Source organism: Rhinopithecus bieti, unplaced genomic scaffold (genome assembly GCF_001698545.2).
Source record: "Rhinopithecus bieti isolate Rb0 unplaced genomic scaffold, ASM169854v2 scaffold_14826, whole genome shotgun sequence".
Taxonomy (NCBI): domain Eukaryota; kingdom Metazoa; phylum Chordata; class Mammalia; order Primates; family Cercopithecidae; genus Rhinopithecus; species Rhinopithecus bieti.
The window spans coordinates 2,385,785-2,399,744 of record NW_016808328.1 but is presented as its reverse complement, the minus strand read 5'-3'; the positions used below and the strand labels follow the sequence as shown (position 1 = coordinate 2,399,744).

Below are 13,960 nucleotides of genomic sequence, written 5' to 3'. Positions count from 1 at the left end.
CAACCTACGCCTCCCAGGTTCAAGCGACTACCCTGCCTCAGCCTCCAAGTAGCTGGGACTACGGGCAGGCACCACCACACCCAGTTAATTTTTTGTATTTTAGTAGGGACGGGGTTTCACCGTGTTGGTCAGGATGGTCTCAAACTGCTGACCTCGTGATCTACCTGCCTCAGCCTCCCAAAGTGCTGGGATTACAGGTGTAAGCCACCACTCCCAGCCTGTACTTTCAAAGTCCCTGTGTCATTAAGTTGCAGGGTTTTGACTCCTGCATCTAAAAGGACACCAAGTCCTGCTAAATCTTAACTACTGGCAGCAATTAAAGCCTCATCTTCAGACCCTGTAGAAGATGCCAGTTAAAATAAACTGCATTCATGAGACACAGGGCCAGCAAGTAAAACTATTCAATCCCTTAAGGCCCAGGGACTATTGTGGAAGAGGTGGGCATGTGAGATTGTAAGGGTTGATTTTGAGAGATAAATTAAGTTCAGTTTCTCTATAAATTAACCATCAATATCAAACGCACACTGATGCAAGACGAGCATATGGACCCCTGCGTCAAATTAACAAGGTTTTATTGGAGCATTAACTTACTCCTTAATAAAAGGTTGTAAACATTATAAAAGGCTAATGGAAATTATATCTTATGGTCAAGATGATTAAAATTATATAGATTGTTTATAAAATTTTGAGAAACAAATTTAATTGGCCTCATTCTGTCATTATTAGGGTTTATTGTTTGGGAAATTAAGTCTCTCTCAAAGAATGAAGGTTTTTGCCTTTTTTTGAAATATTTATTACTTTCTCAAAATGAATGACTTATTTTACAATGACTTGTGACCCTATTTTGTGATATGAAGTGTTTTAATCTTTTTTATATTTGGCAAACTTTCCAAAATCAAATTCTAACTATGGTCCTCATTAATTTTTTTATATTAGTGCCCTGAAGTCCAAAGAGACATATTCAGCTTATTCAACATAATAATATTATACAGGAAGTATTGTCAAATATGAAACAGTGTTTAACTTTCTTTGGATTATATTTATATAAATGTGTTGCTAGTATGTGTTCTAGAATTGTCTGAAATTCTTATAATTGTTATGTCTTAGCATACCTTACCAGTAATAATTAAGATTATTGTGTAAAATTGTTGTATTCCTCAGAAATAGCCAAATTTACTTGTCAATTGTGTCTTTAACTATGACTGTTCTACGACTTGTGTTTTACTTTTATCCTTTTCAAAAGGTGGTTTTATAATCAGCAGAGGACTCTGACAGGTGCTTCTGAATGCAGGTTTCTGATAACTTTGGAGATTGTGACTCTAGAATAGAGGAAACACTTCTAAGACTTCCATGAAGAGCTAAGTTATTCATGAATATCAAGCAGAACAGGAGTTAATTACATAGACTGAACTAATAGGAGACTGAAATAACCCTTTTATGACTTATTGCTTAAAACATTTGATTCTTTGTTTTTCAGAGCCAAGAAAACTTCTCTTTGGAGCTATTTACAGCTGTTAATAATTCAGTAAAGTATACTTCTATAAACAATATTTGGAGCATATTTCTCTCTACCTGATTTCTCCATAATGTGGAAATTAGTTGTGAGTATTCTTATGACAATATAGTTATTTGCATAAGTGCAATAAGAATCTGTTTTCTTTTGTAACAGGATACAATTGGAGACACTGGTTATTGCATCAAGGTTTTGACTGGAATAGCATGTTTTCAGATATAGGCCGCTTTAAAAAATCAAAGTTGGCTGGGCATGGTGGCTCATGCCTATAATCCCAATACTTTGGGAGGCCGAGGCGGGCAGATCATGAGGTCAGGAGTTTGAGACCAGCCTGATCAACATGGTGAAACCCCGTTTCTACTACAAATACAAAAATTAACCAGGTGTAGTGGCATGCACCTGTAATCCCAGCTACTCAGGAGGCTGAGGCAGGAGAATTGCTTGAACCCAGGAGGCGAAGGCAGCGGTGAGCCAAGATCACACCACTGAACTCCAGCCTGGGCGACAGAGCGAGACTCCATCTCAAAACAAACAAACAAATCCAAGTTGACTTACAGAGTAAATAAAAGCCCCTTGGGAAAGCTGGCCTCATACCTTGTTTACACAGTCCCTGTACAGGTTCCTGACCTGTGGTAAGTAAAGAATGTCACTTTTTGACATGCTCAGGAGTCCCAAGTTTTCATAGGACCTTGAAGTGAGGAAATCACCCAATTAATACAGGTATTTGCAGGCACAGGCTGAGTTTAAGGCATTAAAGTTGAACCTGAGATTCCTAATGGGATAAAGTTCCAGCAAAGTCAATTTAAAAAAGGGGAGAAGCCTATATGGCAAATAATTATTATTGCTGACTTTATGCAAATACTCTGGCCAAATATAACAAGACTAAAACTTATTTTGAAAATGACTTTGTCCTATGAATTGTCTTTAGTGAAAATGGAACTGGAGAGAGAAAATTATATTTCAAAATAAACTGTAGTACACTTGTTGTTAGAGTCTATTCTTGCCTAATGTTTTCCATTTTATTATTTTCTACAGTTTGGANGAAGTGAGGAAATCACCCAATTAATACAGGTATTTGCAGGCACAGGCTGAGTTTAAGGCATTAAAGTTGAACCTGAGATTCCTAATGGGATAAAGTTCCAGCAAAGTCAATTTAAAAAAGGGGAGAAGCCTATATGGCAAATAATTATTATTGCTGACTTTATGCAAATACTCTGGCCAAATATAACAAGACTAAAACTTATTTTGAAAATGACTTTGTCCTATGAATTGTCTTTAGTGAAAATGGAACTGGAGAGAGAAAAATTATATTTCAAAATAAACTGTAGTACACTTGTTGTTAGAGTCTATTCTTGCCTAATGTTTTTCCATTTTTATTATTTTCTACAGTTTGGACTGAACTCTAACATTTTCCAGGCTAAGTCTCCAAAGTAATGTTTTCCTTTTTTTTTTTCCTTCTTTACTTTCCTTTTCCCTCCTATTTTTCCTGATTTGAAATCACTAAAAATTAAGCTGTGCTTTCTTAAAGCCCTGTAAACTAAAGCTAGACAATTTAAACTTCAGAAGAAAATAACAGCAATCTATTTGCATACATAAACCACTTTTATACCTGCCTACTGATGTATGGACTTAAGAGTTAATACGGCCTATATTGATTTTCCAGAATTGTTCTTCTTTTTTTGTTTGTTGTTGTTTTTCTCCCTTCTTTCCCTTATTTTCTCTTCATATGATGTGAGACTTCACAAACAGAGACCTCCAAACAGGCTTTGTGTGAGCAATAAAGGACTCAGAGCTTGGGGTTGAGACTGAAGGAACAGACAGGAGAGAAAGAAGAAAGATTTAGGATGAGTCACATTGGGAGCAGAGATTAGGGAGGGACTGATGTATAAAAGAATGCCTGGACGTCAGGCACCTCAGACCATTTGCCCATTTTCTACAAAATTATCTAGATCTTGTAGGATGGAGAAACCGAAAGTGCCATTTTCTGGCCATTTAGAGCCATTATCAAGTTTGTATTGTGGCCTAGCAGTATTGCAGAAGAAAATAAGGCATTTAGGTTTTAGGTCAGGTGTGAGTTGAAGGGGTGTTAAGTTTTTTACAGTTAAAGGTGGTTATCTCTTGCGGGCAGGGGCGGGGGGTCACAAGGTGCAGGGTGGGGAGATCATGAGACTCAGGTTTTGAACTCCTGACCTCAAGTGATTTCCCCACCTTGGCCTTTCAAAGCCAATGTGCAACTTATACATATTGATTGATGTCTTCCTAATATGTATAAAACCAGGCTGTGCCCTGGCCATCTTGGGCATACATGTTGTCAGAACTTCCTGAGGCTGTGTCATGGGTGCATTTTTAAACTTGGCAAAATAAACTTTCTAAATTCATTGAGACTTGTCTCAGATACTTTTGGGTTTACAAGAGTTGATGAACTAGGATATTTAGTAGAAGAAATCCTTAAGCAGCAAAGTGTTCAGGATGCTGCATGGCTTCTATTAACGGCTTTCAGTAAAGCCCAAGAAGAGAGAAATGATTTAAAGGCAGAACTTATAATTAAAAGGGAAGCAGGCCAGGCACCGTAGCTCACACCTGTAATCTCAGCATTTTGGGAGGCCCAGGCAGGCGGCCACCATGAGGCCAGGAGTTCGAGACCAGCCTGGCCAACATGGTGAAACCCCATCTCTACTAAAAATACAAAAATTAGCCAGGCATGGTGACGGGCACCTGTAGTTCCAGCTACTCAGGAGGCTGAGGCAGGAGAATCGCTTGAAACCGGGAGGCAGAGGTTGCAGTGAGCCGAGATTATGCCACTGCACTCCAGCCTGGATGACAAAGCAAGACTCCAACTCTGTTTCAGAAAAAGGGAGGGGGTAGGGGGGAAGCAGAATATAAACATTTGGAAATTTCTCAGGCCTGGCCCTGTAAAGAATTAAAAAGTGTTTTTAGGAGAGAACACTAAACCAAGCAAAGGGCCATTTGATAAGATCAGTATGGATAGAAGGAAGCCAGATGCTATTCATCAAGACAATGGGAGAATGACCCCAAAGGCATCTCGAAGATCTTTGGGCACTGCCAAGCCCATCACAGGCTCAGAGTGCTAAGACTTTGGAGGCAGAACAGTTTTGGAGGAGTTGCCCAGGGGACCCTATGGGACCTCAGGGCTTGCTGTCCAGGGCCAACTCCCTGTGTTCTGGTGCAGCACTGCTCAGCCTCTGCTGGTGTGGCTAAAGCAAGTCTAGGTGCAGCTGGGGCCACTGCTCCAGGGGGCATAATCAGTGAGTCTTGGCAGCATCCATGTGGTGCTGATTCTGCAGGTGTGCAGAGTGCAGGATCTATGAAGCCATAGCTTCCTCCACCCAGATTTTAACGGATGCCTCAGAGAGCCTGGGGACTTAGGCAGTGACCTAGACCACTGCAGAGAGCCGCTCCCCAACCCCAGAGCAATGCCCAGCAGAACTGTGGGGTTGGGACCTCTGCAGAGAGTCCCGATTAGGGCAGTGCCTAGTGGAGCCATAGGAATGGGAAGACCTCAGAACTGTAGAGCATTAGTGTGCTACTCCAAGCACCCACCTTCAATGTGCGTGACAACTGCAGTTAGCAAAGCCATGGGGGTAGAGTTGCCCAAACCTTTGGAGGCCCAACCCACATACCAGTGTGTCTGGGAGGCAGAACACACAGTCAAAGATTATGCAAGCCTTAAGATTTAATGTTGTTTGCACAGTTAAGTTTTGTACTTAGAGGCCAGGTATAGAGGCTCATGCCTGTAATCTCAGCACTTTGGGAGGCCAAGGCAGGCGGATCGTGAGCTCATGAGTTTGAGACCACCCTGGGCAACATGGTGAAATCCTGTCTCTATGAAAGATACAAAAAATTAGCCAGATGTGGTGGTACGCACCTATAGTCCCAGCTACTCGGGAGGCTGATGTGGGAGGATGACTTGAGCCAGGGAGGACGAGGTTGCAGTGAGCTGAGATCATACCACTGTACTCCAGCCTGGAGGATAAAGTCAGATCTTGTCTCAAAAAAAAAAAAAAAAAAGTTTGGGACTTACTTGGGGCCTGATACTCCTGTCTTCTTTTCTATTTCTCCCTTATGGAATGGAAATACCTATCCTACGCCTGCTCCACTACTGTATTTTGGAAGCACATAATTTGTTCAGTTTCACAGGTTTACAGCTGGAGGGAAATTTGCCTCAGGGTAATTGTACCTTGAGTCTCACTCATATCTGATTTAGATGAGATTCCAGACTTTTGAGTTGATGTTAGAATGAGTGAAGACTTTGGGGGCTATCTGGATGGACTAAATATATTTTGCATGTAAGGACATAAATTTGGGGGACCAGGGAAAGAATGTTATGGTCTGACTGTGTCTCCCAAAACACATGTTGAAAAAAATCTCCAATGGAATGGTATTCAGAAGTGTGGCCTTTGGGGAGGTATTTAAGTCATGAGGGCTCCGCCCTTATGAATGGGTCAATGCCACTATAAAATGCTTGATAGGGTTGGGCGTGGTGGCTCACGCCTGTAATCTCAGTACTTTGGGAGGCCAAGGTGGGTGGATCATGAGGTCAGGAGATCGAGACCATCCTGGCTAACACGGTGAAACTCCGTCTCTACTAAAAATACAAAAAAAAAAAAAAGTTAGCTGGGCATGGTGGCAGGCGCCTGTAGTCCCAGCTACTTGGGAGACTGAGACAGGAGAATGGCATGAACCCAGGAGGCGGAGCTTGCAGTGAGCCCAGATTGCACCAGTGCACTCCAGCCTGGGCAACAGAGCGAGACTCTGTCTCAAAAAAAAAAAAAAAAAAAGAAAAGCTTGATAGAAGGAGTTTGTTCCCTTTTGCCCTTCCACTTATGCCTTATGAGGGCACAGCATTCCTCCTCTCCAGAGATCTAGCTTCCAAGGTGCCATCTTGGAAGCAGAGAGCCAACCTCACCAGATGCCAGAGCCTTGATCTTGGACCTCCCAGCCTCCAGAACTGTGAGAAATAAATATCTGTGTTTTTTTTTTTAAATAAATTATCCTGTGTTAGGTATTTGTGTGTATGTGTGGAGACAGGGTGTCACCCTATCACCGAGGCTGGTGTGCAGTGGTGTGATCTTGGCTCATTGTGAATTCGGCCTCCCAGGCTCAAGTGATCCTTCCACCTCAGCCTCCCGAGTAGCTGGGACTACAGGTGCACACCACCAGTCCTGGCTAATTTTTTTGTTTTTGTTTTTTGAGATGGGATCTCACTCTGTCACCCAGGCTGGAGTGCAGTGGTACGATCATGGCTCATTGCATCCTTGACCTCCCAGGCTCAGGTGATTCTCCCACCTCAGCCTCTTGAGTAGCTGGGACCACAGGCGTGCACCACCATATCCAGCTAGTTCTTTTGTATTCTTTGTAGAGACAGGGTTTCACCACATTGTACATGCTGGTCTCAAACTCCTGGGCTCAGGTGATTCTCCTGCCTCTGTCTCCCAAAGTGCTGAGATCACAGGCGTGAGCCACCATGCCCAGCCAGGAATTTTTTTATAGAAGCACAAACAGACTAAGACACCATCTATAAATTCTATAAGATTCATAGTGTTAATCTGCCCATTTTACAGTTAAGGACACTGAGGTACGGAAGAATAAATGATCAAGAGTTATCCAAGATCACACAACCGAGAGTTGGTGAGTTAGGATTTAAGCCCAGGCAGTTTAGCCTCAGAGATTCTGCTTTCAAAACAAAATAGGATATAGGAGAATCATCATAAAATGAAAGGGCAGAGAAAATGTCTGGACACCTAAGACATTGATAAGCAATCATAGAATTCCTTTTTTTTTTTTTTTGAGATGAAGTCTCACTCTGTTGCCCAGGCTGGCTGGAATGCAGTGGCACGATCTCGGCTCACTGCAACCTTCACCTCCCAGGTTCAAGCAGTTCTCCTGCTTCAGCCTCCTGAGTAGCTGGGATTACAGGCATGTGCCATCACACCTGGCTAATTTTATATTTTAGTAGAGATGGAGTTTCACCATGTTGGCCAGGCTGTTCTCGAACTCCTGACCTCAGGTGATCTGCCCACCTCTGCCTCCCGAAGTGCTAGGATTACAGGCGTGAGCCACCACGCCTGGCCTAGGTATTCTTTATAGAGCACTGCTTGTATACCAGCCACTGTGTTAGGTGCTACAGGTGGGGAAGGGACATACAGATGAACAATATTCTGTGCTTGTCTTCAAAGAGCTCATAATCTAGTTGAAGCATGGGGAGGGACTGTAGTAATGTGTACAAATCAAATCCCAGCAGATTGTGAAACATTCTATTGTAGAACTGCAGATAAAATGTGGAAAGAATGCTAAGGAAAAGATTCATTATAGCTGGGTTGAGGGGAGCTTCCTAGAGTTGATGGCTTTGGAAGAAGTGAAGAACTGTGAGAGCAGAAAGGAGAAAATTAGGGATCACAGGGGAAGAAACAATGTAAGCAAAGATGTGGATGCATTTGGGGGATGGCAAGTCCTCTGGTTTGGTTAGAATGCATGTGACCTGTGTGAGAGAGACGATTTTAGGTAGAACACCAACCTAACATTAAGTCACACTGAATCAAACAGTGAGATAATGATTTCCTTTCCAGTTTTCATTATGAAGAAAAGCCTTGGCTAGGTGCTGGCTTGTCTTTCAAACGCTAACACTTGCTGATCTCACTTTTTAACACAAAACCCACTGGCTCAGATCTGTCAGTGGGCAACCGAGCTCTGGTTGAAATGTAGTAACATGAGCCGGGCATGGTGGCTCACACCTGTAATCCCAGCACTTTGGGAGGCCGAGTTGGGCAGATCACCTGAGGTCAGGAGTTTGAGTCCAGCCTGACCAACATGGTGAAACCCTGTCTCCACTAAAATACAAAATTAGCTGGACGTGGTGGTGGGTGCCAGAAATCCCAGCTACTCCAGAGGCTGAGGTGTGAGAGTCGCTTGAACCTGGAGGTGGAGGTTGCAGTGAGCTGAGATTGCACCATTGCACTGTAGCTTGGATGAAAGAGCTAAACTCTGTCTCAAAAAAAAAAAAAAAGAAAGAAACTCAGTAACATGGTTTTTGTCTTCATGTCTTTAATTTTACAGTTGTGTTCTACTTAAACCAAGAATTTTTTTAATGTATGCAGAAATTCTTTTTTTTATTTACTTATTTTCCTTTACAGATAAATTTAAGAAAAAATAGTCAACTTAAAGGGATAACATTGAGTTAACATTCAGGTGGTTCCTGGTTATGGCAAATATCACAAAGGTAGCATACAAATATCTGATGTTTCTGATATTCTGATGCAGAGTTTAAGGCATATGAAGAGGAGTAATGGATGGGGAAAAGGCTGAGAAGGGGTCAGGTCATGGAGAGCCTGAACACCATGGGAAGGAAGGTGGGCTTTAATCTGTCAATATGAAGGCAAGACATTGGTTCAAGAATGGGCAATTAAGCCGGGCAAGGTGGCTCATGCTTGTAATCCCAGCACTTTGGGAGGCCAAAGCAGGTGGATCACCTGAGGTCAGGAGTTCGAGACCAGCCTGGCCAACATGGTGAAACCTTGTCTCTACTAAAAATACAAAAATTAGCCGGGCATGGTGGTGGGCGCCTGTAGTCCCAGCTACTTGGAAGGATGAGGCTAGAGAATCACCTGAACCCGGGAGGTGGAGGTTGTAGTGACCCGAGATGGTGCCACTGCACTCCAGCCTGGGTGACAAGAGCGAAACTCTGTCTCAAAAAAAAAAAAAAAAAATGAACAATGGACATGGTCAGAGCCAGGCTTGGCAGGGCTGGCTCCGGCCTCCGGGTTCAGGATGAGAGGGGAGACTAGGGGCTGGGGCAGGAGTGGGGAGACTCAGAGTGAACAAGCACAGGGCCAGGGAGGAACCTGGATAGACCCAACTGAAATAGAAGGCTCTAGAAAGGGACAGTTGTAGAGCCCTGTCAGGCCATGTCACTACATGCTACCTTGTGGACCTGGTGTGTACAGATTTCTTTTCCAGAGGCGATCTTTCAGCCTCTGATCCTCTTCCTGGCTCATAGGCACCTTCCATTATGACTTACTACGAACATTCAATGGCTTTGACTGGGTTTTACTGAGGTAAAAGGTAACATCAGCAGAGGCCAGCCCGCCTCAGCCTCATTAGCTGGGGGAGCTGGAAGTACAGTCAGACAGGGTGGGGCAAATGGACTCATGCCTCCTCATTCTGTGTTTCTTCATGGGAAAATTCCCATGTCTGCTTGACCGCCTGTGGTGATTCATTTTATTCCATATGATGAACATCTGATTTTCTAGGACCTTCAGCTTCATTTCACTGAACAAAAGCCGTTGGAAGATCTGGTCCTGGAGGGCAAAGCAGGAATGCATTCCATTGACTTCTTTTGTGTTCGTGGCCTTGTCGTTCTTGGAGTCGTTTTCGGAAGTCTTTGGTTTCTCTTCCTCCTTCTAAGCTCCCCACCACCAGGAAAAGGGGAAAGTTGGTTAAAAATGATAATCCCTTCCTTGCTTGAACACCTGCTCTGTGCCAGGTGGTTTACAAACATTATCTTAATAGATTCTCACAACTGCCTGCAAGGGGAGCGTCATTGCCTCATTTTGTGGAGACTTGGGACCCAGTAACAGGAAGTCACTTTCTTTTTTTTTTTTTCTTTTTTTGAGACAGAATTTCACTCTTGTTGCCCAGGCTTGAGTGCATTGGTGTGATCTCAGCTCACTGCAACCTCCACCTCCCAGGTTCAAATGATTCTCCTGCCTCAGTCTCCGGAGTAACTAGGATTACAGGCACGTGCCACCACACCCAGCTAACTTTTTGTATTAGTATAAATTTTTGGTATTTGTGTTTGTAATTTTAGTAGAGACAGGGTTTCACCCTGTTGACCAGGCTGGTCTTGAACTCCCGACCTCAGGTGATCTGCCTGCCTCGGCCTCCCAAAGTGCTGGGATTACAGGTGTGAGCCACCAGGCCCTGGCTGGGAGGTCACTTTCTCAGCATCATACAGCGTCAAATTCCTGAGTCCTCCACTTGCGTTTGGTTCATAGGAATGCATGAGATGGCTCGCTAATCTGCCAGTTGCAGTGGACATATAGCCCTTAGCCTAAATATATCTCCAAAGCCTTTGTTTTTCCAGCATTTTGTCAGGCTCAGTACGATCTCAAACTGCGAAGTCTCAGGGGTCTCATGACATGCTTTTATCTCCATGATCCTCATCTCTCCCTCCCCTGGTTAATAACACTTATTTTTTTTTTCTTTTCGGATTCAGCTACAAACTAATGGTCTTTAAAAATATTTAAAAATTAAGCCAGGTGTGGTGGCTCATGGCTGTAATCCCAGCACCTTCGAAGGCCGAGGCAGGATGATTGCTTAAGCCCAGGAGTTTGAAACCAGCCTGGGAGACATGGTAAAATCCCATCTCCACAAAAACTAGAAAAAATTCACCCTGTGCACACATGTAGTCCCAGCTACTTGGGAGACTGAGGTGGAAGGATCACCTGAGCCCAGGGAGGTCAAGGCTGCAGTGAGCCATGGTTGCGCCACTGCATCCAGCCTGGGCCACAGAGCGAGACCCTGTCCCAAAAAACTAAATACATAAATAAAATAAAATGGTTAACTGAAAAAAATTCAACATATCAGACATGCAAAAAAGGTAAATAATACAAAAAATACTCATATTCCCATATCAACTTAAGAAATAAAATATCATAAATATAACTAAAGTTCCCTGTGGACTCTCCCACTTACAGCATCCTCCTCCCTCCCTGAAGAGCATCACCTTAACTGTAATCCTGCATTTAAAATGTATTTTTCCATGCATTTCTTTATAAAGTAGTTCTCAATGGGAGGCATTCTGCCCTCCCCAGGGGACATTTGGCAATATCTGGAAATACTTTTGATTGTCATGAAATGGTGGGTGTGCTACTTGGCATCTCATGGGTAGGGGCCAGGGTTGCTGCTAAGCTAACAATGCACAGGTGACAGATGAGCCTCCCACAATGGAGAATTATCAGGCCCAAAATGTCAATAGTGCCAAGGTTGAGGCAGCCTGCCTGAAAATATTTTCACTGCCCATATGCCTCCATAAATAAGATAGGCTATTGTTTTGTTTTGTTTTGTTTGAGACAGAGTCTCACTACTCTGTCACCCAGGCTGTAGTACAGTGGCGTGCTCACTGCAGCCTCAACTTCTCAGGCTCGGGTGATTCTCCCACCTCAGTCTCCTGAGTAGCTGAGACTACAGGCACGCACCACCATGCCTGGTTCATTTTTGTATTTTTTGTAGAGATGGGGTTTCTTCATGTTGCCCAGGCTATTCTTGAACTCCTGGCCTCAAGTGGTTATTGACCTGCCTCGGCATCCTAAAGTGCAGGGATTATAGGTGTGAGCCACTGCACCAGGCTGTTTTGCATGGTTTTTTGCTTTTGTTTTTGTTTTTATATGGACTCTTGCTCTGTTGCCCACGCTAGAGTGCAGTGGCATGAACTCAGCTCACTGCAACCTCCGTCCCCTCAGTTCAAGTGATTCTCCTGCCTCAGCCTCCCGAGTAGCTTGTATTACAGGTGCATGTCACCACACCCAGCTAATTTTTGTATTTTTAGTAGAGATGGGGTTTTACCATGTTGGCCAGGCTGGTCTTGAACTCCTGACTTCAAGTGATCCACCTGCCTCGGTCTCCCAAAGTGCTGGGATTACAAGCATGAGCCACTGCGTCCAGCCTAACATGTTTTTTTAGCATTAAATGAAAGATGTCATAATCTATGTACATTTCTGCTGTCTTCATTATTCTATTTTAGAGATATATCTATGTTCATCCATTTTCATTTTTTTGATTTTTTTTCACATTAAAGTAGTTGTTACTCTTGCCAAATCATGTTGATATCAAACATGAAATAGGAAAGTCTGGGGTGGTCCTGATTTAACAGCTCAGGTGAGGCAACTGACGCCTCGTGGAGGGAAGTGATTTACCCAGCACCACCTAAGAGGAAGCTGTAGAGTGGTGATTTAGACCAGAGTCTTGGATTCCTCAGTCTTGCCCCATTATTTTGACACCTACCCTGTTCCCTACCACCTAATCTAGCTGCAAATACCCCCTATCCCTGAGCTGAAGCCAAGCCCCCTCTTGCTCACCTGCTGAGGCTCTGGGAGGGTGAGCTTGTGTTCACACTTGACCAGCCAGTTGCTAAGCAACAGCAGAAGGAATAGGAACCCAAACAAGGCTGGCTTATAGCTCATCAGCCAAGCTGCCACTGCTCCTACGGTGCCCGCGGAGGCAAGTATCCCATGGAGACTCCTAAAGAGAAATATCAGTTTTGCCAGCATTATGGCATGGAGGCACACAGGCCCCAGGACCCTGCCTGAGGCCCCTCCATGACAAGAGTCATGGCCACCCACTCCTCTGAGTCATAGCCAGCTCCCTCCCCCCACCCAGCTGCCGCATAACAATAATAATAACTTCTCCTATGTCTGAAGCAACCACTATGTGCCAGACTCTTTGACAGGCAGTTTGCAAGCATTATCTCATGATGTCCTCACAACAGCCAGGTGATGTAGGCCTCCTCATTCATTCACCAGTACTTCTGGGCCTCGCAACTAGCAAAAAAAAATGGCCAATACAGAGCCCCTACCATCACAGGGGCAAAGAAAAGCTATTCAAACTTGGACGTAAAGGCTTTTACAGTTATACTACCCCATCTATTGGTCACCTGACACTTTAGCGGAAGGTAACTTTGTTTAATATAATATGTAATATCGATAAGGTTTTGGACTCTGTACAGTTAGACATTAACTTTTTATTTATTATTATTTTATTTTATTTTTGAGACAAGGTCTCACTGTGTTGCCCAGGTTGGAGTGCAGTGGTGTGATCATGGCTCACTGAAGCCTCCAATTCCTGGGCTCAAGTGATCCTTCTGCCTCAGCCTCCCGAGCAGCTAAGACTTCAGGCATGTGCCACTATGCCCAGCTAATTAAAAAAAAAATTTATTTTTTTAGAGACAAGGTCTTGCTATATTGCCCAGGCTGGTCTCAAACTCCTAGCCTCAAGCAATTCTCCCACCTGGAGACACTAACTTTTATTATTTTATTTTATTTACTTATTTTCTTTTTTGAGACGGACTCTCACCCGGTTGCCCAAGCTGGAGTGCAATGGTGCCATCTTGGCTCCCTGCAACCTCCGCCTCCTGGGTTCAAGCGATTCTCCTGCCTCAGCCTCCCAAGTAGTTGGGATTACAGGCACGTACCACCATACCCACCTAATTTTTGTATTTTTAGTAGAGACAGGGTTTCGTCATGTTGGTCAGGCTGGTCTCGAACTCCTGACCTCAAATGATCCGCCCACCTCGGCCTCCCAAAGTGCTGGGATTACAGGTGTGAGTCCCCGTGCCCAGTGGAGACATTAGCTTTTAAAAAATGCTAGCCGGGTGTGGTGGCTCACACCTGTAGTCCCAGCACTTTGGGAGGCGAGGCAGGTAGATCACTTGAG

General features: G+C 43.9%; 1 protein-coding gene across 2 annotated transcripts in view; it reads right to left on the bottom strand.

The window, feature by feature from the left end:
* Positions 1-9,562: 9,562 nt before the first annotated feature.
* Positions 9,563-13,960, bottom strand: part of TEX46 (testis expressed 46) — a 9,248-nt gene continuing 4,850 nt past the window's right edge. For both annotated transcript variants that reach the window (XM_017886510.1, XM_017886509.1), the window contains exons 2-3: positions 12,607-12,769; positions 9,563-9,930 (exon numbers count right to left, since the gene is read on the bottom strand). In XM_017886510.1, the coding sequence (XP_017741999.1) occupies positions 9,628-9,930; positions 12,607-12,769 (466 nt within the window). In that variant the 3' untranslated portion in view covers positions 9,563-9,627. The remainder of the gene's footprint in view (positions 9,931-12,606; positions 12,770-13,960) is intronic.